The sequence below is a fragment of the Somniosus microcephalus genome, chromosome 10, assembly GCF_052327205.1.
Source record: "Somniosus microcephalus isolate GS21.2 chromosome 10, FLI_Smic_1.0, whole genome shotgun sequence".
In the NCBI taxonomy this organism is placed as follows: domain Eukaryota; kingdom Metazoa; phylum Chordata; class Chondrichthyes; order Squaliformes; family Somniosidae; genus Somniosus; species Somniosus microcephalus.
Window position 1 is genome coordinate 72,451,671 of NC_140996.1, and position 24,048 is coordinate 72,475,718.

At 46.0% G+C, this 24,048-nt stretch overlaps 1 protein-coding gene across 1 annotated transcript in view; it reads right to left on the reverse strand.

The window, feature by feature from the left end:
* Positions 1–4,817: 4,817 nt before the first annotated feature.
* Positions 4,818–24,048, reverse strand: part of LOC147111545 (uncharacterized) — a 156,652-nt gene continuing 137,421 nt past the window's right edge. Inside the window, exon 5 of the mRNA XM_085999899.1 lies at positions 4,818–8,131. Coding sequence (XP_085856025.1) covers positions 8,048–8,131 — 84 coding nt within the window. The 3' untranslated portion in view covers positions 4,818–8,047. The remainder of the gene's footprint in view (positions 8,132–24,048) is intronic.

Below are 24,048 nucleotides of genomic sequence, written 5' to 3' on the forward strand. Positions count from 1 at the left end.
GGGGTGAAGAGGAGCCGCTGCTGGTGCCTTCCTGTGTACCTGACAAGTGCTGCATGTCTTGACTAGATTTTCTATCTCCTCATCTAGCTTTGGCCACCACAAGTAACTCCTAGCCAAGGCTTTCATACGCGACACCCCAGGATGACACTGATGTAGTTGCTCTAGGATAGAATGTCATGCTGGCTGTGGAATAATCACTCGAGCTCCCCACAACACACAACCATCCTGCACACTCAGCTCTGTTTTCCTGACACTGTAGGGTATGAAGTCAGTCCCTTCCGGATGCTGTGGCCATCCCCTCACCACATATTCTCGAACTCTAGACAGTGCTGGATCTTTACCTGTCCATGTTGTTACTTGCTCTGCAGTCACAAGTGCCGTGTCAGTGTCCTCCAACATCAAAACTCTGTCCTCTGGGGCTGCAAGGATAGGTGTGCCTGGCAGTGGAAGACGGCTCAAGGCATCTGCGTTCCCATGGTACTTGCCCGCCTTGTAGATGATGACATACTCATATGCCCTCAACGTCACTGCCCACCTCTGGATCCGGGGTGACACCATCTGTGGAACTGCTTTCATTTCATTGAAAAGAGAGAGAAGAGGTTTATGATCGGTGCATATGGTGAACTTCCTCCCATATATGTACTTGTGGAACCTCTGTAACCCAAACATTACTGCTAACCCCTCTTTGTCTAACTGGGAATAGTTTTTTTCTGCTGGTGTTAGAGTTCGGGACATAAACCCTATTGGTCTTTCAGTTCCATCTTTCATGCGGTGTGAAAGAACTGCCCCCATCCCGTAAGGTGAAGCGTCACAAGAGAGAATGATGTCTTTCTCTTCATTGTAGTGAACCAGCACATCCGACGACAGCATCAGTTTCTTGGACTGTTCAAATGAAACCCCTGCTCCCCTCCCCACTGCCACTGTGTCTCCTTGTGCAGTAGTTTATGAAGAGGTGCTAATACTGTTGACAAGTTTGGTAAAAACCTGTTATAATAGTTCAGCAGTCCCAGGTAAGCTTTTAATTCAGCCACATTGGTAGGAGCAGGGGCGTCCTGCAGTGCTTGTACCTTCTCCTTGATTAGATGGAGCCCGGTGGTGTCCACTCTGTGTCCCAGGAACACTGCCCCATTCCCCAGGAAAGTGCACTTACTCCTCTTGAGCCGTAACCCTGCCCTTTCCAATCTCTGTAGTACCTCTCTCAGAGTGCTCAGATGCTCCTGGTCGGTTCTTCCCGTCACCAGAATGTCATCCAGATAGATGGAAACATGTGAAATCCCTTGCAGTACACCTTTGATTGTCCTCTGGAAGATAGCTGGACTAGATGAGACACCAAACGGTAAGCGGTTATATGTAAACAAGCCCTTGTGTGTATTTATGGTAACATACTTCTTTGATTCATCATCCAGTGTAATCTGCAAGTATGCATGACTCATATCCAACTTTGTGAATTTCTTTTCTCCAGCCAGGTTTGCAAAGAGATCCTTTGTTTTGGGAATAGGATACTGCTCTAATTTGGAGACCCGATTGACTGTCAATTTATAGTCTCCACAGAGTCTTACCGAATTGTCCGGTTTTAAAACAGGTATTATGGGAGCTGCCCATTCTGAACATTTCACTGGCTCCAGTATGTTCTCTCTCAATAGACGGTCAAGCTCACCCTCTACCTTTGGTTTCATGGCATAAGGCACAGGTCGTTGTTTAAAAAACCTTGGCGGTGCCTCCTTGTCTACATAAATCTCAGCTGGGGGGCCATTAAATGTGCAATGTTCCTCCTTGAACACATTCTCATGTTCACTCAACACTTCTTGCAAAGTCAACTGTTTGCCCTCATCTATTTGATTTACTGCTCCCCAGTCTAATTTAAGTTCTTTTATCCAGCCCCAACCTAACAGGTTTGGTCCAGTACCTGATACTATAACTATAGGTAGCTGTTCCACTGTGTCCCTGTGTTGCACAGTTACATTAGCTGCACCTAATATCACTACTCATTCACCAGTATATGTTTTAAGATGCAGAGAGCAAGACTTTAACTCTGGAACTTTTGCACGGTTCCACAATTTTGAGTACGCTGCCCTGTTCATTATGGTTACACCGCACCCTGTATCAACTTCAAAGTTCACCTTAGAGTCATTGACTGTCAGTTGCAAGGTGATAGGAGCCACTTTTGGAATGTTCTTTAACATGCTATACATTATGAACATGTCCTCTTCTTCCTCAGCTTCCCCACTGATGTGGTGTGCTCCATGTTTTTTCACTTCTCTTCCTTGGTTTTGCTTTCTTCCCCCTTTTGGTTTGGATTCCTCCACAGGTGATTTTGCCCTGCATGCTCATTTTATGTGACCTTGTTTCCCACACTTGTGGCACTTTTCCTCCAGAAACCGGCATTCACTCGCCAGGTGATCGCCCTTGCATCTATAACATGCCTTCACATGCTCACATTGTGGTTTCTGATGCATGTTTAACTTGTGCACAATAACCTGACCTGCAACTTGCTTAGCATTAGCCCTGTCTGAACCCTATATTTCTTTTACATCTCGGTTCGCTGTCTCTATGGCTTGAGCAAGTTCCAATGCTTTTTCATAAGTAAGCCCAGTCTCGGATAATAATCTACGCTGCATTCGGTCATCCATTATTCCGCAAACTAGCCTATCTCTCAGCATTTCCTTCAGGTTGTTCCCATAATTGCAATCTTGTGCTAATTTACGCAACACCGCTACATAGTCCATTATACTCTCTTCCTCTTTTCTGTTCCTTGAATTAAACTTGAACTGCTGTACAATCTCACTAGGCTTAGGGTTGAAATGTTCTTTTAGCAAGGCCACCAATTCAACAATTGATTAGTCTCCAGGCTTTTCAGGACTGAGCAGATTCTTCATCAAACTGTAGGTTTGGTTTCCCACTGAACTAAGCAGAATGGCTTTCCTTTTTCTGGCATCATTTATTTCATTTGCTTCAAAGAAATAACCCAACACTTCACAGTATTCCTCCCAGGTTTGTGCTTGAACATCAAAAGCGGAGACCGTTCCTACTGTGGCAGCCATGTTCTCGTCCAATTGGTAGCTAACTTTAGCTCGTGAGTTTGTTTTTTTAAAAGTCCCGGCAGACTCCTCTTCTTTATTCAGTGTCCTTTTACCTCATCGCCAAATGTGATAAATCCATGTAGGGAAACAAGGAACTCGAAGAGGCGAGATATTAGAATTAGTCCGTGTACTTTATTTAACAACTGCATAACAAACATACAGGCCTGCATCCTTACATTCCACCTCCGCTGACCTTAACCCGTAGCAGCACTAGCTACAGCACCACCTGGTGGATAACCTTAATCATAACATCCCAGATTACTATAGTAGATTATTATCTGAATGGCAATAGATTGGGAGAAGGGGAAGTGCAACGAGACCTGGGCGCCCTTGTGCACCAGTCGCTGAAAGTAAGCATGCAGGTGCAGCAGGCGGTTAAGAAGGCAAATGGTATGTTGGCCTTCATAGCGAGAGGGTTTGAGTACAGGAACAAGGCGGTCTTGCTGCAGTTGTACAGGGCCTTGGTGAGACCACATCTTGAGTATTGTGTGCAGTTTTGGTCACCTTATCTGAGGAAGGATGTTCTTGCCATGGAAGGAGTGCAGCGAAGATTCACCAGGTTGATACCTGGGATGGCAGGAATAATGTATGCGGAGAGATTGGGTCGATTGGGCTTGTACTTGCTGGAGTTTAGAAGAATGAGAGGGGATCTCATTGAAACTTATAAAATTCTAACAGGACTAGACAGACTAGATGCTGGAAGGATTTTCCTGATGGTCGGGGAGTCCAGACTAAAGGGATCAAGGGATATGGGGAGAAGGCAGGGACAGGGTACTGAATTTGGATGATCAGCCATGATCTCATTGAATGGCGGAGCAGGCTTGAGGGGCCGAATGGCCTACTCCTGCTCCTATCTTCTATGTTTCTATGTTTTCGCATACACGATCAGAACTGTTTCGTGCACATGCATAATCTATGAGGGACTTCAGTTACGTGGATAGACTGGAGAAGCTGCCGTTGTTCTCCTTAGAGCAGAGAAGGTTGAGAGGAGATTTGCTAGAGGTATTCAAAATCATGAGGGGTCTGGACAGGGTAGATGGTGAGAAACTGTTCCCATTGGTGGAAGCGTCGAGAACCAGAGGACACAGGTGATTGGTAAAAGAACCAAAGGCGACATGCGGGAAAACTTTTTACGCAGCGAGTGGTTTGGATCTGGAATGCACTGCCTGAAAGACAGTGTGACGCCAGATTAAGTAGGTAGTATTTCATCCCGTTGTCCAGTAAAATGGAGAGGCCCAAACCAAACTTCTGGAAAGGGCTCCCACAAGGCAGGAGTTTCTCTTGCAATTCATGTGCTTGCAGTTTACAGCTTTGCATTATCAGGAATTTGGGCACAGAGCTCAGTGTGTCTGGTTTGTGCCCTGCACGATTTTTTGGTTATTAAGTTCGTATGGAAAATGAATTGGGAGCATTAATGCCCAAATTCCCACCCTGCGCTCCAAAGTTCTGCTGGGGTGCTAAGTTGCAAAATTTGCCTTTGTATATCATTTATATTACATGTCAGAAAAAGAAACATTCAAAGGAATCAACTTAAGTAGAATATTAATGATAAGAAATACGTGAATTGATATTTCATATTCTAATCTCAGACAAAGTCCTTAATAATGAAGCAATAATTTGATTACCTGGAGCTTTTAAAAATGAGAACAAGGTAGGTGCAGCGCACTATGTTTGTTTAGTGTTTTGGTTTAGAGTAGTCTTCAGACTCGTCCGAATCACTGAACTGCGACACCTGTATCAATTCCACAATTTTTATTAATAATTTTATTAAATTTTTACATACAGAAAAATATAATGGTTATAAACTGGATACACAGCATTTACAAAGATATGCAGTCCAACTTTTAGATACGATTTTAGTTCAGTTACACCATAGATTACTTAACATGAGTATGAATAACCTTTTGGTAATGGGTTTTAGTGGATATTGTTTGCAGTTTTGAGAAATTAGTGGTAGAAATGGAGCTGGTGGCAAGCACCTCCATTAGCAACTTCTACCAGTGATGAAGGCAGGTTGGAAGAAAGAGAACATTTGTAGTCCACAGAATGAGATGGTCAAGAAATCCAATCTGTCATAGGAGGCAAATATTGATCTCACCATTGCTGACAGAAATGTGCTTGCTTTAGAAACTACGTAACTTAAATGATTCCTTAAATAGCACTATTTCCATTTTCTGTTAATACATGAGAAGTATTTGGTTTTGTGTGAAATTTCAATTGAAAATGGTGGTTGAATTTCCATGTCTCTGCCTTTTCTGGGAGTTTTCACTGGGGCTTTGTAAGGAACAGTGTCTCCTCCCACCCTAAACAAGTCCAGCTGTTTATGTGGGAGTGAGACCAGTCAAGAGAGTGTCAGGCCTGGTGGAAGAGTGGCTGGCCATACACCAAATGGGGCCAGACATACTCGCCCATCCAAATACAGAAGTGAGCCCCATCTTGGAGATTTAAAGTTGAAGTTTAAAGTTTTCCTCAGTTCCTTTATAAAGGAGCCAATGATCACTGTTGTATAATGTTTATGGGGATTGGGGGACACACATATTTTGTGGTCTCGACTTCATGGTGGGCACCCAAGATGCGGCCTCTACTCGTGCAGGCACCCACACATTTTATGTTTACTGAGATGACCTCCCCTTGGCTCTGCAAGCTTGGTGGGGTCAGTGCTGGAGGTCATTGGTGGGTGGTTCCCAACATTTATGCCAGGATCAAGGGCCTAGTGGTCTTCGAGGCCATGGTCTCCAACATTGTTCTTTGAACAAAATAAAAATGAACTGACAGACTAGGGCATCATTGAACATGATCTGGGTCCTGAAGACAGTTACAAAGTTACAGTAACTCCTAGAATCATAGAATCATAGGAAGTTACAGCACGGAAGGAGGCCATTTCGGCCCATCGTGTCCGCGCTGGCCAACAAAGAGCTATCCAGCCTAATCCCACTTCCCAGCTCTTGGTCCGTAGTCCTGCAGGTTAGAGCATCCCAAGTGCACATCCAAGTTTAAATGTGTTTAGGGTTCCTGCCTCTACCACTCTTTCAGGCAGTGAGTTCCAGACCCCCACAACCCTCTGGGTGAAGAAATTTCCCTCCAATCCCCTCTAAACCTTCCCCCAATTACTTTAAATCTGTGCCCCCTGGTTTTTGACCCCTCTGCTAAGGGAAATATGTCCTTTCTATCCGCTTTATCTGTGCTCTTCATAATTTTACACACCTCAATAAGGTCTCCCCTCAGCCTCCTCTGTTCCAAGGAAAACAGACCCAGCCTATCCAGTCTTTCCTCATAGCTAAGATTCTCTACTCCCGGCAACATCCTTGTAAATCTCCTCTGTACCCTCTCTAGTGCAATCACATCTTTCCTGTAATGTGGTGACCAGAACTGCACGTAGTACTCTAGCTGAGGCCTAGCTAGTGTTTTATACAGTTGACGCATAACTCCCCTGCTTTTGTATTCTATGCCACGGCTAATAAAGGCAAGCATTCCATATGCCTTCTTAACCACCTTATCTACTTGGCCTGCTTGCCTTCAGGGATCTTTGGACATGCACTCCAAGGTCCCTTTGTTCCTCTACACTACTCAGTGTCCTACCATTTAATGTGTATTCCCTTTCCTTGTTAGTCCTCCCCAAATGCATTAACTCACACTTCTCCGGATTGAATTCCATTTGCCACTGTTCTGCCCACCTGACCAATTTATTGATATCTTCCTGCAGTCTACAGCTTCCTTCTTCAGTATCAACCACACAGCCGATTTTAGTATCATCTGCAAACTTCTTAATCATACCCCCTATATTCAAGTCAAGATCATTGATATATATCACAAAAAGCAAGGGACCTAGTACTGAACCCTGCGGAACCCCACTGAAAACAGCCTTCCATCACAAAAACACCTATCAACTGTTACCCTCTGCTTCCTATCTCCGAGCCAGTTTTGAATCCAACTTGACACTTTGCCCTGGCTCCCATGGGCTTTTAACTTCCTATAGCAAAGGAAGCTGCTTAAAAACATCTCATCTTCTACTCTTCTTCCTGAAAGCCATAACTGATGCAAGGGTGCAGTTCCACAAGCACTGGCAGCCTTTTGGTGCCATCCCAAATCATCCTTCTTTATGTGCGAGTCTAGATACTGAGTGGCTGTAGGCTACTGAATTATGGAGGGCAGCACGGTGGCAGCACGGTGGCATAGTGGTTAGCACTGTTGCCTCACAGCGCCAGAGACCCGGGTTCGAATCCAGCCTCGGGCGACTGTCTGTGTGGAGTTTGCACATTCTCCCCGTGTTTGCGTGGGTTTTCTCCGGGTGCTCCGGTTTCCTCCCACAGTCCAAAGATGTGCGGGTTAGGTTGATTGGCTATGATAAATTGACCCTTAGTGTTAGGGGGATTAAATACGTGGGGTTACAGGGATAGGGTGGGATATGTGTTGGTGTAGGGGTTACGGGGATCGGGTGGGATATGTGTCGGTGCAGGCTCGATGGGCCGAAATGGCCTCTATCTGCACTGTGGGGTTTCTGTGATTCTGTGATCATAGCCAAGCCTGATGCTGTCCTCACCCGACACCCACATGCTTCAGCCAGACTCACTACAACAGTGATCAGGAATGGGAACCTGGTTGAAAATTCCCATCTTGAATCTGCTTGACTATAACAAGAGGGGCCAAGACAGGGGCTTGTCTCTGTCGATCACCAACATGGGGAAGTAAATGTCAATCTAAGTGCAGTGTTTTAATGAGTCAATCTCCTACTTATTCAGAGCTATTATAATGTGTGATGAGACACGAGTCTTGATCCTGATTCAAGCCTATAATTATCCCTGTGTTATTGCTCAGTGCATTGCCAATCCAGCATAAATCACTGGTAAAAATGCAAATACACTGTTCTATGTCATAATCATAAAAACTATACTTTTACTAAATATATATACTTCAATAACATTATTGAAGGGAAAAAATCTTGGACGTGTTAAATAGCACATAGGCTTTTAGTGAGGATTTGGTCTCAATGTATCGTAAACTGAGTTGATTCTTTCAAAGTAATCGTGCTCAGAAACAACTTCATTCTGTGCCTTGGGGAAACAGAACGGATGGTTAGTTTCAGATAGTAAAAAGCAATTTAAAGTAACATGATTCAACTTCTGATCACACCACAGATTTATAAATACCAGAGATAGAGCTAAAGGCACAGAGTCTTGAGAGGCCCTGTACCCGGGCATGCCCTTGGAAAATTGTCATTGTTAACTTGTTTAAATAGCTGGCAGGAATGGAAGAGAAATTAGCAGGCACTGGTTACATTTGTATTGAGAGAGCGTTAGCACTGATTAAATAGGAGTGGAAGAAAATGAAACTGCCACTGGTATTTTTGTACAGTTGTATGTCGGGATTGACTAATGCAGCAGCACCAGTCGGTTTCCTTGTGTTTAAGGCAGAATGTAGTTTGATGTTAAACCAAACCAGATGTCTGCCCCTCAGATGTAAAAGATCTCAAGGCACTATTTGAAGAAGAATAGGGGAGTTCTCCTTGTGTCCTGGCCAAAATGTATCCTTCACTAAAAACAGAGATTAATTGGTCATTCATTTTATTGCTGTTTGAGAGATCTTTCTGTGTGCAAATGGGCTACAAAATAGTAACTACACTTCAAAAGTAATTCATTGGCTGTGAAGTGCTTTGGGAGGTCTTGAGGACATAAACAAATATTTTTTATTTTTCATTATTTACTTGTAGTAGGATTAGGGGTTGATAACTTTCTTTCGATTGAGTTATATATGTCTGTAGACTTTGTGAGGCCATGATTGCCAGACTCCTCTACAGTGTGGAGCCTCGCGAGGCCCAAGTGCATGCAGGCAGCGGAGACATCACAACTTCTACCCTTATGACTTCTCTCCTATGCTTTTAGGTTTCTAATGGTGTCTACCAATGTCCCTCTGCAACTGGACATTAGGAAGTGTGGGAGAATCTCCCAGATTCCCTCCTCCCTCCCTAAGGGAGAAATTACTGATACTGTGCTTGTTCTTATTCTGATGCTGTACCTGAGGAATTGAGTGTGTGGGAAATCATGGGAGAAATCTTGTTTCTAACCAATTCCAGATCCACTAGGCTAGGTCACACATTAACATCACATACTGGGTCCCATTCTTCATGAGCGAGCCCAAGCACTGATATTAGGAATTCCCTTGGGGATTCTCCCACTTTGCTATCGTAACTTTGGTGGAAGTCCAGCAGAAACCCGAACATAATATATTCAAAAAGGGGTTTCCACCGGAGTTATGGCTGTAGAGTGGGAGAAGCCCTGAGGAACTTCCTGGAAGTGTCAGTTGGCTATTCAACTATGGAGGCATGCACACCTATTGATTCTATATTTTGAGAATGATCAGGAGTAGGAATCCTGACTGATTTGTTAATCCCCCCTAAACGTAGGGGTCACCGAAGGAAATTGTAGTGCTCCCCATGCTATCCCAGCCTTGATCAACCAATGCGCTGCACTGTTCATTGTGTGAATTATCAGGAGAGCATTTCTTCTAATTAGGTAGCAAAAATTCTCTTAATGAAAGTTTAATTTGACAATTTTACATGCTAATTCTTTAATTCTTAACATCTCTTTACCATAATCCTAATGCTCTAATTTTTTCCTGTGCTGTTGCCACTAATAAACCAAGGATTAATTTTATCAGTTTTCATTACTGATGCATAGTTTCATCCGCTGGGAGCGCATATCGGGAATTTGAGCGTGCGGTCCCCAATTGGACAGTAACTTAGGTGGAGCAACGCTCCTCATTTCCTAATGTGTGCTCCTGGTAAGCAGAGCTCCATACCGGGACCAGGAACTTAAAAAATGACCCCTTCTATGTCTCTGCCTGTGCCTGTGGGATGCAGTATGCCAACCCCTCCAAACAGTAAGGCAAAAGTTTTAGCAGTGACCGCAGTAATGCCAAGCAGCTGTAAACAGAGTTAATTTCATTATAAATTTAGTGAAGCAGGAACTCTGTCTCCAATACAATGAGAACACACGATAATTGCAACAAATAAAATTAAGTAACAATTAAAAGTAAACAGGTGCGATAATGGGAATGATTAAATGGATTCTCCTTCTATTTTGTTCTTAGGGTGCAGGTGATGCAGTTGTGCAGAACAGGTGGTATTGAATCGGCCGCCCATTATACGCAGCACCTGATATTCAGTTCCATTGCAGTCATCGTGTATAACAGGCGACCGATCTGATACCGCCCATTTTGCACCACTGCCCGAGATGAAATTCTAGCCCTCAGAATCAACCACATATCACATGTTTGTAGGCAAAACAGTAATTGAACAACAGGAGGCCTTCAACGAGGAGATGGTTCGGGTACAGAGTAGACACATTCTGATTAGGGGAATAGGAAGGGAATCCAAAGCTAGAGCTCCATGGATGGCTAAAGATAAAGAGGTTACAATGAGACAGATAAAGATTATGACAATTGTAAGGTTCATAATACAGTAGAGAACCAAGCTGAATATAGAAAGTACAGAGGAGATTTAAAAAAGAGAATGAGAGAGGCAAAGAGAGAGTATGAGAATAGATTAGTGGCTAACATAAAAGAGAACCTAAAAGTCTTTAAAAACACAAAATTAGTAAAAGGGTAGTCAAAGGAAAGGTGGGGCCAATTAGGGAGTAAAAAGCCGATCTTCTTGTGGAGGCAGAGGGCATGTCTGAGATACTAAATGAATACTTTGCATCTGATTTCACTAGAGAAGAGGATGCTGCCAAAGTAGCAGTAAAGGAGGAGACAGTAGCGATGAAAGGTCTGATGAAAAGTTATCGACCTGAAACGTTGTTTCTCTCTCCACAGATGCTGCCTGACCTGCTGAGTATTTCCAATTTTTATTTTTGAGGCAGTAGCGATATTGGATAGGATAAAAATAGATAAAGAGGGCGTTGTTAGATCCGTGATTCTGAGTATGATGTTTTTCAATAACCACACGGATGCTGTAACTTAACAATCAACAGGTATTTACTGGAGTAGGGTAGTCTCAAGACTGGGGGTACAGAGGCATGCTCAAGGCTTATATACAGGTGTGGTCACTGCCGGTACTACAGTATACAGGAGCTGTAAAAGTAGTTCTCTCTTAAAGGTACATACACTACAATTCCTCCCCTTTTAGATTAGCAGGACCCATAATATTCAAGTAACAATTAACATTTTAACATGTACATTAAACAACAATAGTCCATTTATAGATTCAGTCTTTGGGGCGGCTTCCTGATCCTTTCGGGATAGCGCCTTTCCTGAGGTTCTTGTCCTTGGTGCGGAGGCGATTCTGGCCCCTTTTCGTCGGTTAGTTCATCGGTTTCCACTGCTACTGGTTCTGAGGTAGATGCGACCGGTATGTCGGGTTCATCCCCAGGTACTCGAGACATGGGGTTGACTCATTCCTGTGACGCTAAGATCTGATCGACGTGGCGTCTCACAATGTTCTCCCCGACATCCACTGCTATTAAGAACATTGAGTCCATGAATGGACCAGCAAAATCAATGTGCACCCGTTGCCATGGAGAGGAGGGCCACTCCCATGGGTGTAGAGGGGCATGTGGTGGTGCATTTTGGACCTTCTGGCATCCTGAGCAGCTCTTGGTTAGGTCCTCGATTTGTTGATCGATCCCCGGCCACCACACATAAGCCCAGGCTTTTCATTTTCACCCCTCCCAGATGACCTTCATGAAGCTCATTTAGCACTCTCTCCCTTAACTTGGGTGGAATCACCACTCGGGATCCACACATCACTGTCCCCTGGCATACTGACAGCTGTTCTCTTCTGGATGAGAATGCTGGCAACAGTGAGTCACCATGTGTTGGCCATCCCCTCACCGTCAAATCATATACCCGAGACAGTGTCCGATCATTGCGGGTCTCCTTCTCTATATCCGCGTTCGTTACTGGCAATCGTTCAATTATTGACGAATAAAATATCTCGATAGGGTCCACTGCTGGTGCTTCCCCCACAGTAGGCAGTGGCAGGCGTGATAGCCCATGACAGCACGGTGGCATAGTGGTTAGCACTGTTGCCTCACAGCGCCAGGGACCCGGGTTCAAATCCGGCCTCGGGTGACCGTCTGTGTGGAGTTTGCACATTCTCCCCGTGTTTGCGTGGGTTTCCTCCGGGTGCTCCGGTTTCCTCCCACAGTCCAAAGATGTGCAGGTTAGGTTGATTGGCCATGATAAAAAAAATTGGCCCTTAGTGTTAGGGGGGATTAAATACGTGGGGTTACGGGGTTACGGGGATAGGGCTTGGGTGGGATGGCTGTCGGTGTAGGGACCGGGTGCTAGGGTTTGGATGATCAGCCATGATCTCGTTGAATGGCGGAGCAGGCTCGAAGGGCCGAATGGCCTACTCCTGCTCCTATCTTCTATGTTTCTATCAGCGTTTCCATGCTGTTTCGTGCCCTTATACTCTATTTCATATTGATTCGCCCCTAGAAACAGGGACCATCTTTGTAACCATTGTGCAGTCATCACTGGAACGCCCTTCTTAGGATTAAAGATGGAGACAAGTGGTTGGTGGTCAGTCAGCAAGGTGAACTTCTGCCCATGCAGATAGTGGTTGAATTTTTTTACTCCCCATACTAGGCTGAGGGCTTCCCTGTCAATCTGGGCGTAGTTGCGCTCGGCTGAGGTTCCCATCTGGGAATTTGTGCTGGGTTGAAATGGGCCAGCACCTCTTTTGATGTGATCAATTCTTTACACTTCTGGAAAGCTTGTCTACGTTCGTCATTCCACTTCCATGGTACCCCTGTTTGCAGTAGGGTGTTCAGTGGGTATAATACCGTGGACAAATTTGGTAAGAACTTATGGTAGTAGTTTACCAGCCCGAGGAACGGCCTCAGTTGTGACACATTTTCCAGTGCTGGAGCCTTGACTACTGCCTCAATCTTTTCAGGGGACTTATGTAACCCCTCTTCATCGATGACGTGGCCACAATATGAGATCTGCTTCTGGAAAAACTCGCACTTGTGGCGATTAGCTCGTAGCCCATATTTCTTTAATCTGGTGAGCACCTTCTCCAAGTTGGCGAGGTGATCACTGTCATTTTCGCCCGTGACCAGGATGTCGTCCAAATAACACTGGGTCCCTGGAATCCCTTGCAGGACTTGATCCATCGCCCTTTGCCAAATAGCCGGAGCTGATGCTACCCCAAACACCAGCCGGTTGTATTGATAGAGACCTCTAAGAGTGTTGATCGTGAGGTATTGTTTCGAGGCTTCTTCTACCTCCATTTGCAAGTACGCCTGGGCTAGATCAATTTTGGTGAAGCGTTTACCTCCAGGTAGCGAGGTGAAAATATCCTCAATTCGTGGAAGCGGATATTGTACCGTGTGAAGGACTGGGTTCACTGTCCACTGTCACCTTAAAATCCCCACAGATGCAGACCTTCTTTGGTTCCCCAGGCGTATTACTCAACGACCTCTTCATTACAGGATTGATGGGTGTAGCCCACGCGCTCCAGTCTACTTTGGACAGTACTCCTGAATGTTCCAACCCTTCCAGCTCTGCTTCGACGGCTGGTCTGATCGCATAAGGCACTCGTCTGGCCTTAAGAAACTTTGGGCTTGCATTTTCCTCTATTTTAATCGTTGCTGTTATGCCTTTTAGTGTTCCGAGTCCCTCCTGGAACATTTCTTTTGCATCAGTTAGCATTTTTGACAGTCGTCCAGGTGTGATGTCATCATCCTTTTTGGCCTCAACCTTCAGTGCCTGTATGGAATGCCAATCTAATTGTATCTTCCGGATCCATTCACGTCCTAGCAGTGGTGGTCCTCCATCTGGCAATACATATAAGTCCATTTTAGGTATTTCCTGGCCTTTGTATATCACTTTCACCCTTATTTTTCCTTTGGGGTAGACTTTTTGCCCCGTGTATGTCTTCAAGACAATCTCTGTAGCTTTCAAGGGTATATGTGAAAAAAGCCGCTTGTAGTCCCTTTGGTTTATGACTGTTAGGGCTGATCCTGTGTCCAATTCCATTTTCACTTGGACTCCGTCTATCTTAAGTGTAACCCAGATAGTCTGGTGATCCTCCATTTTGGTTACCTTATGTAGTTTCAGACAACCCAGCTCCTTGCTTCCGGAGTCTGTGTCACTTTTCTATTCGTCTGAACTACTGTCCATCACCTTATGTACATTTTTGTACTTCTCCTGTGGAGATTTCTTGCTGTTGGTTTTCTTCCCAGACCTGCAGACTCTTGCTATGTGTCCTGCTTTTCCACACTGTCTGCACACTTGGTCCTTGAACCAACAATCCTTTTGGTCGTGTGTTGTTCTGCCGCAGCGATAACACTTCCCTGTTCCATAGGACATTTCATTGGTGCCATATTCTTGCGGTCTCCGTTGTATCTCTGCAGCGCCCCTTGCGGCAGCTTCATGTGATACTGCCATACTGAAAGCCTTGTCCAGCGTAAGATCCTTTTCTGATAGAAGCCGTTTCTGGGTTCCTTCACTTTGAAGCCCACACACAAACATGTCCCTTAACGTATCTGCTAGTCCCACTCCAAACTGGCAGTGTTTCGATAGCTTGTGCAGTTCCGTTAAGTACTCAGCATTGTTTTCATCTTTGTGTTGGTTCCTTTTATGGAACTTAAGTCGCTTTGCTATCAGCAGCGGTGTGGGGTTTAAGTGGTCCTGTAGGATTTCTACTACGCTTTCGAAATTCTTATTCACAGCCTTCTCTGCGATTATTAGGTTTTGCAGTAACCCATAAGTTTTTGCACCCTTGGAATTTAACAAAACCAGTGCTTTCCTAACATCTGGCACTTCATTCGCCCTGCAGTACACCTCAATAAGTTCCACATATGTCGCCCAATCTTCGACTTCATTGTCGAACGTAGAGATAGTGCCACTCTTCGGCATCCCTGGGTGTGATTTAACTGTCAAAAATGGCGTCTCCCGCGCTTCCCCTTCTTCTCCGCTGGCACAAAATGGTGTCTCCCGCGCTTTCCTTTCTTCCCGCGCTCACCGTTCTTCTCCGCTGTGGCTTCTAAAAATGGCGTCTCCCGCGCTCTTCCTTCTTCTCCGCGACTCAATGGCGTCTCCCGGGCTCTCCCTTCTTCTCCCCGCAGACACTGTTCAGCCCTTGAGCCCTGGCTGCGCTCTGCGCATTTTTGTTTTCTGTGCGCCTTTCCCGTTTCCGCCGCTCGGTCCTGAACCCGGCTGCTGCTTTACCCTCTCTCTCTCCGTTTTGTTTTTCCTCGACGCCGCTCGGTTTTCAACCCCCGGCTGCACCCTGTGCGCTTCACCCTCTATCTTACCCCGTCGACGCTGCTCGGCTTTTTCTCTGCCGTCGGTCGGCTCCAGCCGCCGCTGTCCGCGAAGGGTCTGCGCTGTACCTGGTACCTGTCGTCAGTCTGTTGCTGATTGTCGTGGCTGGGGAACCAAGCCCGGCTCTCCACAGCCTCCCCTGCGATGTTCACTCTCTGCCGGACGACTGGGCGGTTGCTTGTGGTCGACGCCCGTGTTTCTGGCCTCGACTTTCTTCCACCGCCCTCCCGGAGCGAATCCTCGAAGGGAAATGCAGAGTTGCAGGTAGATTCGAAGCGACACTCATCGCCACTGTTAGATCCGTGATTCTGAGAGTATGATGTTTTTCAATAACTACACGGATGCTGTAACTTAACAATCAACAGGTATTTACTGGAGTAGGGTAGTCTCAAGACTGGGGGTACAGAGGCATGCTCAAGGCTTATATACAGGTGTGGTCACTGCCGGTACTACAGTATACAGGAGCTGTAAAAGCAGTTCTCTCTTAAAGGTACATACACTACAGGCGTATTTAAAAGGTTGGCAGTCATCAATGTAGAAAAGTCACCCGGTCTGGATAGGACACATCCTAGGTTTTGAGGGAAGTAAGGGTGTAAATTGCAGAGGCTCTGGCCACAATCTTCCAATCCTCCTTAGATATGGGGCTGGAGGATTGCAAATGTTACACCCCTGTTTAAAAAAGGGGAGAGAGATAAACCTGGCAACTAGAGGCCTGTCAGCATGACGCTGGTGGTGGAGAAATTTTTAGAGAAAATAATCTGGAACAAAATTAATTGGCATTTGGAAAAGTATGGGCTAATAAATGAAAGTCAGCATGGACTTTTTAAAGTCAAAGGCCTAGAAATTAAGTATAGCCACGTTTGGGGCGCTACAGCCGGGCGTTCACAAAATTTTGCGCCTGGTGCAACTTAGCGCCACCTTCGCCGATATTCAGTTGCATCGCCCCAAGAGGTTGCTGCTGCGCTAAAGCAGGCGATGCACGACTATCATTAGGCGCTAAGCCGGCAATCCGGGGCGCTAACACCGAGGGCGGGTGCAGCGCAGGTGCGGCGAGTTGCTCAATGAAGGCAGACACACTGGCGCCGGTCAGCTCTTAAAGGGGAAGGGTCGAATTGTTTGGCTGCCATGCCCTGCACACTGCAGGCCTGAAGCAAGGCCTGACCATTGCTGGTTCATCAGTTCTACGCCCTCAACCATGGGGAAGCCCGCTATTCTTCCAAATCCCATTGCACACTCTTGCTGCTTGTCCAGGGTCATGGGGAATGAGATGTACTGACGTCTCCCTCTGAAAAGGGCATTGTTCACCTGGCGGATGCAGCACTGTTGCCTCACAGCGCCAGGGACCCGGGTTCAAATCTGGCCTCGGGCGACTGTCTGTGTGGAGGTTGCACATTCTCCCTGTGTCTGCGTGGGTTTCCTCCGGGTGCTCCGGTTTCCTCCCACAGTCCAAAGATGTGCAGGTTAGGTTGATTTGGCTATGATAAATTGACCCTTAGTGTTAGGGGATTAAATACGGGGATAGGGTGGGATATGTGTCGGTGCAGGCTCGATGGGCCGAAATGGCCTCTATCTGCACTGTAGATTCTGTGATTCTGTGATTCTGTGATATGTTGGCAATGTCCCCAGTAGCGGATTGGAAGGAGCCGGTGGCATAGAAGTTGTGAGCCACCGTCACCTTCACTGCCACTGACAGAGACGTCCTGCTCCTCAGCTGTGGCTGCAGATCTCTGCGAAGCAGGTGGCAGATCTCAGTGACCACCTCCCTTCTGAGTTGCAGCCTCCGAACACACTGCTCCTCAGACATGTTCAGATATGAGAACTGCTGGCGGTATACCCTGGGTAGGTAAGGCCTCCTGTGCCGACGCCTGTTGGCCCTTCTCCATCTGGCCATGACTGGCACTCTCTCACGGCGTCTCTGATCCCTTTGAATGCAATGCAGAAAGCCAACGTTTCCACCCATTGCAGCCCCCATTATATGTGGCGACTCAAGGCTATGGCAGTGAAAGTGAAATCCAAGTGCAAAGCTCTGACCTGAAGCCAGAACTACCTGTGCGAGCGCTGAGTCAAAGCAGAAAGCTCTCTGCCTTTGTCTCTCTCCAAATACCTCTCTCTCACACAGAAGGATTGGCACAAAATGGCTGCCACTTATAATGCAGGAGGAGTCCCCATTAAATAGCGCCCCCCGCGCCCCGCAGCGACTGGGAACCGTTCCCCTCTACCAGTCGCGGGGGGCGCCAGGCGCACAATAGGCCGGCGCCACTGAATTTCCGGTTCGGGGCGCACAAAGGGTGTTGCACCATGAAATGACGTCAGGATCTGCACGCGCAATGAGCGCGCGTGCTACGGTTTTGCGCCGCCGCTAAATCTTAACTGAATTTCGCGAGAGGCGCAGATTGTGCCGCGCCCGGGCGCTAGCCGCTTAGCGCCCCACTTCTCCTTCTCCTAAGGCGCTAGCGGCTGGCGCAAACAACTGAATTTCTAGGCCAAATTGTTTTTTACTAACTTGATTGAGTTTTTTGATGAAGTAATGGAGAGGGTCGATGTTATGTATATAGACTTTCAAAAGGCATTTGACAATGTACCACATAAAAGATTTGTTAGAAAAATTAAAGCCTGTGGGATTAAAGGGACAGTGGCAGCATGGATACAAAGTTGGCTAAGGGACAGAAGGCAGAAAGTACTGGTGAACAGTTGTTTTTCAGACTGGAGGGAAGTACACAGTGCTATTCCCCAGGGGTTGATATTAGGACCATTGTTGTTTTTGATATATATTAATGACCTAGACTTGGGTATACAGGGCAGAATTTCAAAATTTGCAGATGATACAAAACTCGGAAATGTTGTAAACAATGAGGAGGATAGACACAATGGGCCAAATGGCCTCCTTTTGTGCCGTACATTTCTATGATTCGACAATAGTTACAGACTTCAGGAGGACATAGACAGACTGGTAAAATGGGCAGACACATGGCAGATGAAATTTAACGCAAAGAAGTGTGGAGTGGTACATTTTGGTAGGAAGAATGAGGAGAGACAAAATGAACTAAATGGTACAAATTGAAAGGGGGTGTGGAGAGATGTGGGGATGTACGTACATAAATCTTTGATGGTGGCAGGACAAGTTGAGAAGGCTGTTAAAAAGCATATGGGATCCTTGGCTATTTAATAGAGGAATAGAGTATAAAAGCAAGGAAATTATGCTAAACTGCTTAGGCCTCATCTAGAGTATTGTGTTCAATTCTGGGCACCACACTTTAGGAAGGATGTCACGGCCTTGGAGAGAGTGCAGAGGAGATTTACTAGAATGGTACCAGGGATGCAGGACTTCAGTTATGTGGAGAGACTGGAGAAGCTGGAGTTGTTCTCCTTAGAGCAGAGACGGCTAAGAGGAGAATTGATAGAGGTCTTCAAAATCATGAATGGTTTTGATAAATAAGGAGATACTGTTTCCAGTAGCAGAAGGATCAGTAACCAGAGGACACAAATTTGAAGTGATTGGCAAAAGAATCAGAGGCAACATGAGGAAATGTTTTTTTACACAGCAAGTTGCTGTGATTTGGAATGCACTGCTTGAAAGGGTGGTGGAAGCAGATTCAATAGTGGTATTCAAAAGAAAATTGGATAAAAACATGCAGGGAACAAATTTACAGGGCTATGGGGAAAGAGCAGGGGAGTGAAATTAATTGGATAGCTCTACCAATGAGCCGGCACAGTCATGATGGGCCAAACGGCCTCCTTCTGTGCTGTATCATTCTATGATTCTATGATAAACTTGACCCTCAGGGCAGCACTGGGCACTAACAGCTACCCAGCTTCTGTTTTTGAACTTGCTGTGACAATCACTTCCTGTCCTACCCTGTTGCTGTCCCCAATCAGGTATTTACATTTCTATCCTCCCAAGGCCGCTGAGTGAGCTACTGATCCTCTCAAAACCTCTCCAGGAGCTGTTGCACCCTTCTCAACACTGTTTGATCATTAATCCTATTTCAAGGCCATTCCTAAACAAAGACATCACCAAAAAAAGTTATTAACTAGTTTAATGGCAAACACTTCACCCTTTAAATGTTTCCCACTTTGAAAAAAACCCACTAATCATGTCCTTTCCAAGCTGGTGGGAGGGTATTTTCCTCCTTGGTCACACAGAAGCAGCCTCCCTGATCGAAATAGAGATGCCAATCACACAACAAAGGTGACTTACACCTGCCGTAGTACTGTATTGTGAAAGTCACTGAACAATGCCTGCTATACATTGGTCTGGTGTATCCCAGCCTGAAGGGAAAGAATATTAAAAGTAAAGCATGGATACAGTAGTGTGGTGGTTATGTTATTGGACTAGTAATGCAGAGGCCTGGACTAATCATTCAAATGAATGTGAGTTCAAATCCCACCATGGCAGTTTGAAAATTTAAATTCAGTTTAAAAAAATCCAGAAATGGAAAGATGGCGTCCAAGAAATTGGATATGGCCCGAAAATGGCCGAGCGCTATTTGGCTGCGCCTGTTCAAAGTGGTCCAGGCAGCATGCAAAATTTGTGCTGCCTGCTTATTTACATGATTGTAGTGCTGATCTCAGCACTAAACGTGCTGCTGATTGGCTTACCACTCAACAGGTGGGCCAATACCGGGTGCAGTCTAATGGCCAGTAATGTTTGGCCTAGTCTTTCTCTATTACTTAAAGGGGAGGTGCTTTGATGCAGTATCACCTCATTGCAGTTGGAGTTGGATTGCTGTTGGGAGGCATGGCTGAGCAACAGCAAAGAGAATGAGCCAGAAGGTTCTCCGATGCGGCTCTGGAGGCATTGTCACTGGCAGTGGAGAGGAAGTGGGCTGTCCTGTTCCCGCAGGGTGGCAGGAAGCCACCAGCACATACTTTGAGAAGGCTGTAGCAAGAGATAGCTGGGTATGTCACGACCAACAGTGTCGTACTGAGGTCATGGATCCAGTGCCACAAAAAGTTTGATGACCTCACACGGCAGGTCAAGGTGAGTGAAGGCTTCAGCAAATGTCTATCCCACCATCTGCACCACAAGCCTCACACACACTGCTCAATGCACCACACCCCCATCACTCACCTATCAACAATCGCTACCTTTCACCACTCATACCTCACAATCATGGCTTCACTTCACCTTCACAACCTTACCACTGCTGCAACACTCACTCACATCTCACACCTTGCACATACTGACAGCTATTCAACTATGGCAGGCACATCACCCAAACACATTACACCACACTCACTGACTCACTTCCCTTTCTCTTGCAGGCCAAGGTGGCTCACAATCAGCATGAGCAACTGCAGATGGGAGGCGGCCAAGCCGCTTTACAGGCCTTGAACCAACTGGAGGAGACAGTGCTTGACATAATTGGAGGGGAATTGACCAAGGCCGTGGCAACGGATGAAGTTGAGGCCCTTGTGCACAATAATGGTATTCTCATTCCTAATCCTTCTTCTCACATCCCACTTCCACCTCATCCCACAATTTCTTCTCACTTACAAGCTGCTGATGCTGTATGAATGCATATTTTACTTTCCCCACCTTCCTTCACCATAGCCCAACCCTTGTACCTTTCTGCTTTCAGATGACCAAGATCTGTCACCCGCACAGCCAGTCCCCGAGGTGATGTACTAGAGAAGATAGCACTAGAGGCAGTAGTAGTATAATATTAGATAGGAGCAGACTAAGAAAGACTATGAAAAATTCAAAAGTGGGTTTAGAATGCATGTACGTAAACGCACAAAGTGTAGTGAATAATGCTGGTGAGCTACAAGCACAAATAGCCATGTGGCAATATGATGTGGCAATAACGGAAACGTGGCTTAAAAACGGTGAGGACTGGGCACTTAATATTCAAGGGTACAAGGTGTTCAGAAAAGATAGGAAAGGAAAAAAGGGAGGTGGGGTGGCAGTGCTGATTAAGGAAGACATTGTAGTGTTGGAAAGGGAGGATGTTCTTGAGGGGACAAGGACAGAATCAATTTGGTTAGAGTTGAGGAGCAAAAAGGGTATGATCACGCTATTGGGGGTATTCTATAAGCCTCCAAATAGTGAGAGCGAGGTAGAGGAGCAAATCTGCAGAGAAATTGCAGAGATATGCAAGAGCTATAGAGTGGTGATTTTGGGGGACTTTAAATACCCAAATATCGATTGTGATAATGCTAGGGTAAAGGGAAAGGAGGGGGAGGAATTTCTGAAATGTGTTCAGGAGAATTTCCTTGAACAATATATTCTTGGTCCAACTAGGAAGGAGGCATTGCTGGATCTGGTGCTGGGGAATGAGGTGAGCCAGGTCGACCAAGTGTCTGTGGGAGCACACTTGGGTACGAGTGATCACCGTATCATAAGATTTAGATTAGCAATGGAGAGGAGCAAGGAACAATCTAGAGTGGAACTTCTAAACTGGAATAATGTTAACTTCAATGGGATGCGAAAGGGTAAAATGGAACCAAAGACTGACAAAAAAATCTGTAATGGAACAATGGGTGATCTTTAAGGAGGAGATGTTCCAAGTACAGGCTAGGTACATTCCAACAAGAGGGAAGGGTAAGGGAACCAAAGCAAGGGCTCCTTGGATGACAAGGGAGATAGAGAAGGTGATGAAACAAAAAAAGAGGGTGTATGATGCATGTCAGATGAATTCATCAAGGGAGAACCAGACCAAATACAATAAGTTGAGAGGGGATGTGCAGATGAAAATAAGATTGTCAACGAGAGAATATGAAAGTAGAATGGCAGTTAACATAAAAGGGAACCCAAAAATCTTCTACCGGCATGTAAACAGGAAGCGGGTGTTAAGAGGCCGGGTGGGGTCTATTATTGACAAAGAAGATGATATATGCTTAGAGGTGCAGGACAAGGCTAGAATGCTTAATGAGTACTTTGTATCAGTGATTATTAAGGAGGTGGATGCTGACAAAATATCAGTAAGAGTGGAAAAGGTAGAAGCAATGGAAGGGGTGAAAATTGATAGACAGGTTTTACTTGAAAGGCTGGGTATGCTTAGAGTGGACAAGTCACCTGGTCTAGATGGCTTGCATCCCAGGTTGCTAAAGGAATTGGGGGAGGAGATAGCGGAAGGGCTTACCATAATTTTCCAATCTTCCCTAGATGCGGGGGAGGTGCCTGAGGATTGGAAAGTGGAAAATGTGATACCATTGTTCAAAAAATGGTGTAAGGACAATCCTAGTAACTACAGGCCGGTCAGTATAATATCAGTGGTGGGTAAAGTTTTAGAAACAATAATCAAGGAAAATATTAACGGGCACTTGGAGAGGTTTAAGCTAATTAAGGAGAACCAACATGGATTTGTAAAAGGCAGATCGTGTTTGACAAATCTAATTGAATTTTTTGATGAAGTAACAGAGAGGATTGATTAAGGGAATGCAATAGATGTTGTCTACATAGATTTTCGGAAAGCGTTTGACAAAGTACCACATAGAAGGTTAGTTAACAAATCTGAGGCTCATGGAATAGGTAGGTCAGTGGCAGCTTGGATATGGAATTGACTTAAGGGCAGAAAGCAGCAAGCTGTGGTAAATGGCTGCAGAGAAGTGTGAGGTGATGCATTTTGGTAGAAGGAACAGGGAGAGGCAATATACACTTAATGGCACAGTTTTAAAGGCCGCGATTTTATCATTGTGTGGGTCAGATGGTCGGCGGGTCCCGGTCCCGCCTCCACTTTCAGCCAGTAAAAAATCTCGATTTTGCCCTAATTGGGCAATTGATTCCCTGCGTGTGCGCTCCCCTGGCCAATTAATGTTTTGGATCTGGAATTTGCCTCTGCTGACGTCTGTGAGCCAGCTGCATTTAAGGGGCCCATGCAGCCTTGGTTCATTCTCTCATTTTTTGCTTCTGGATTGTCTACTCTGCTGACTTCTCTTCTCTCCTTAGGCAGTCCCTTGGGAACCGAGGATGACTTGCTTCCACATTAAAAATGAGTTTGCAGGTGACTGATGAGTCCAATGCGGGACCTACAGTCTCTGTCACAGGTGGGGCAGACGGTGGTTGAAGGGGTGGGTGGGTGGGGTGCTTGGGTTGACGTGCGCTCCTTGCGCTTGGCTTCCGCTTACTCCCGGCGAAGAGACTCGAGGTGTTCGGCGCCTTCCTGGATGCTTCTCCTCCACTTTGTGCGGTCTTGGGCCAGGGATTCCCAGGTGTCAGTGGGGATGTTACACTTTTTCAAGGAGGCTTTGAGGGTGTCCTTGAAGCGTTTCCTCTGCCCACCTAGGGCTCTCTTGCTGTGTCGGAGCTCTGAGTAGAGCACTTGTTTTGGGAATCTCGTATTGGGCATGCGGACGATGTAACCCGTCCATCGGAGCTGATCGAGCGTGGTCAAAGCTTCGATGCTGGGGATGCTAGCCTGAGCGAGAACACTGACGTTGGTGCGCCTATCCTGCCAATCGATTTACAGGATCTTGTGGAGGCAGCGTTGGTGCTACCTCTCCAGTGCTTTGAGGTGCCTGATGTACATGGTCCATGTCTCTGAGGCATAAAGCAGGGCGGGTATCACTGCTGCTCTGTAGACCATGAACTTAGTGCCGGGTTTGAGGTCCTGGTCTTCAAACACTCTCTTCCTCAGGTGACCGAAGGCTGCACTGGCACACTGAAGGCAGTGTTGGACTTCGTCATCGACGCCTGCCCTTGTTGACAGTAGGCTCCCGAGGTATGGAAAGTGGTCCACATTGCCCAAGGCCTTGT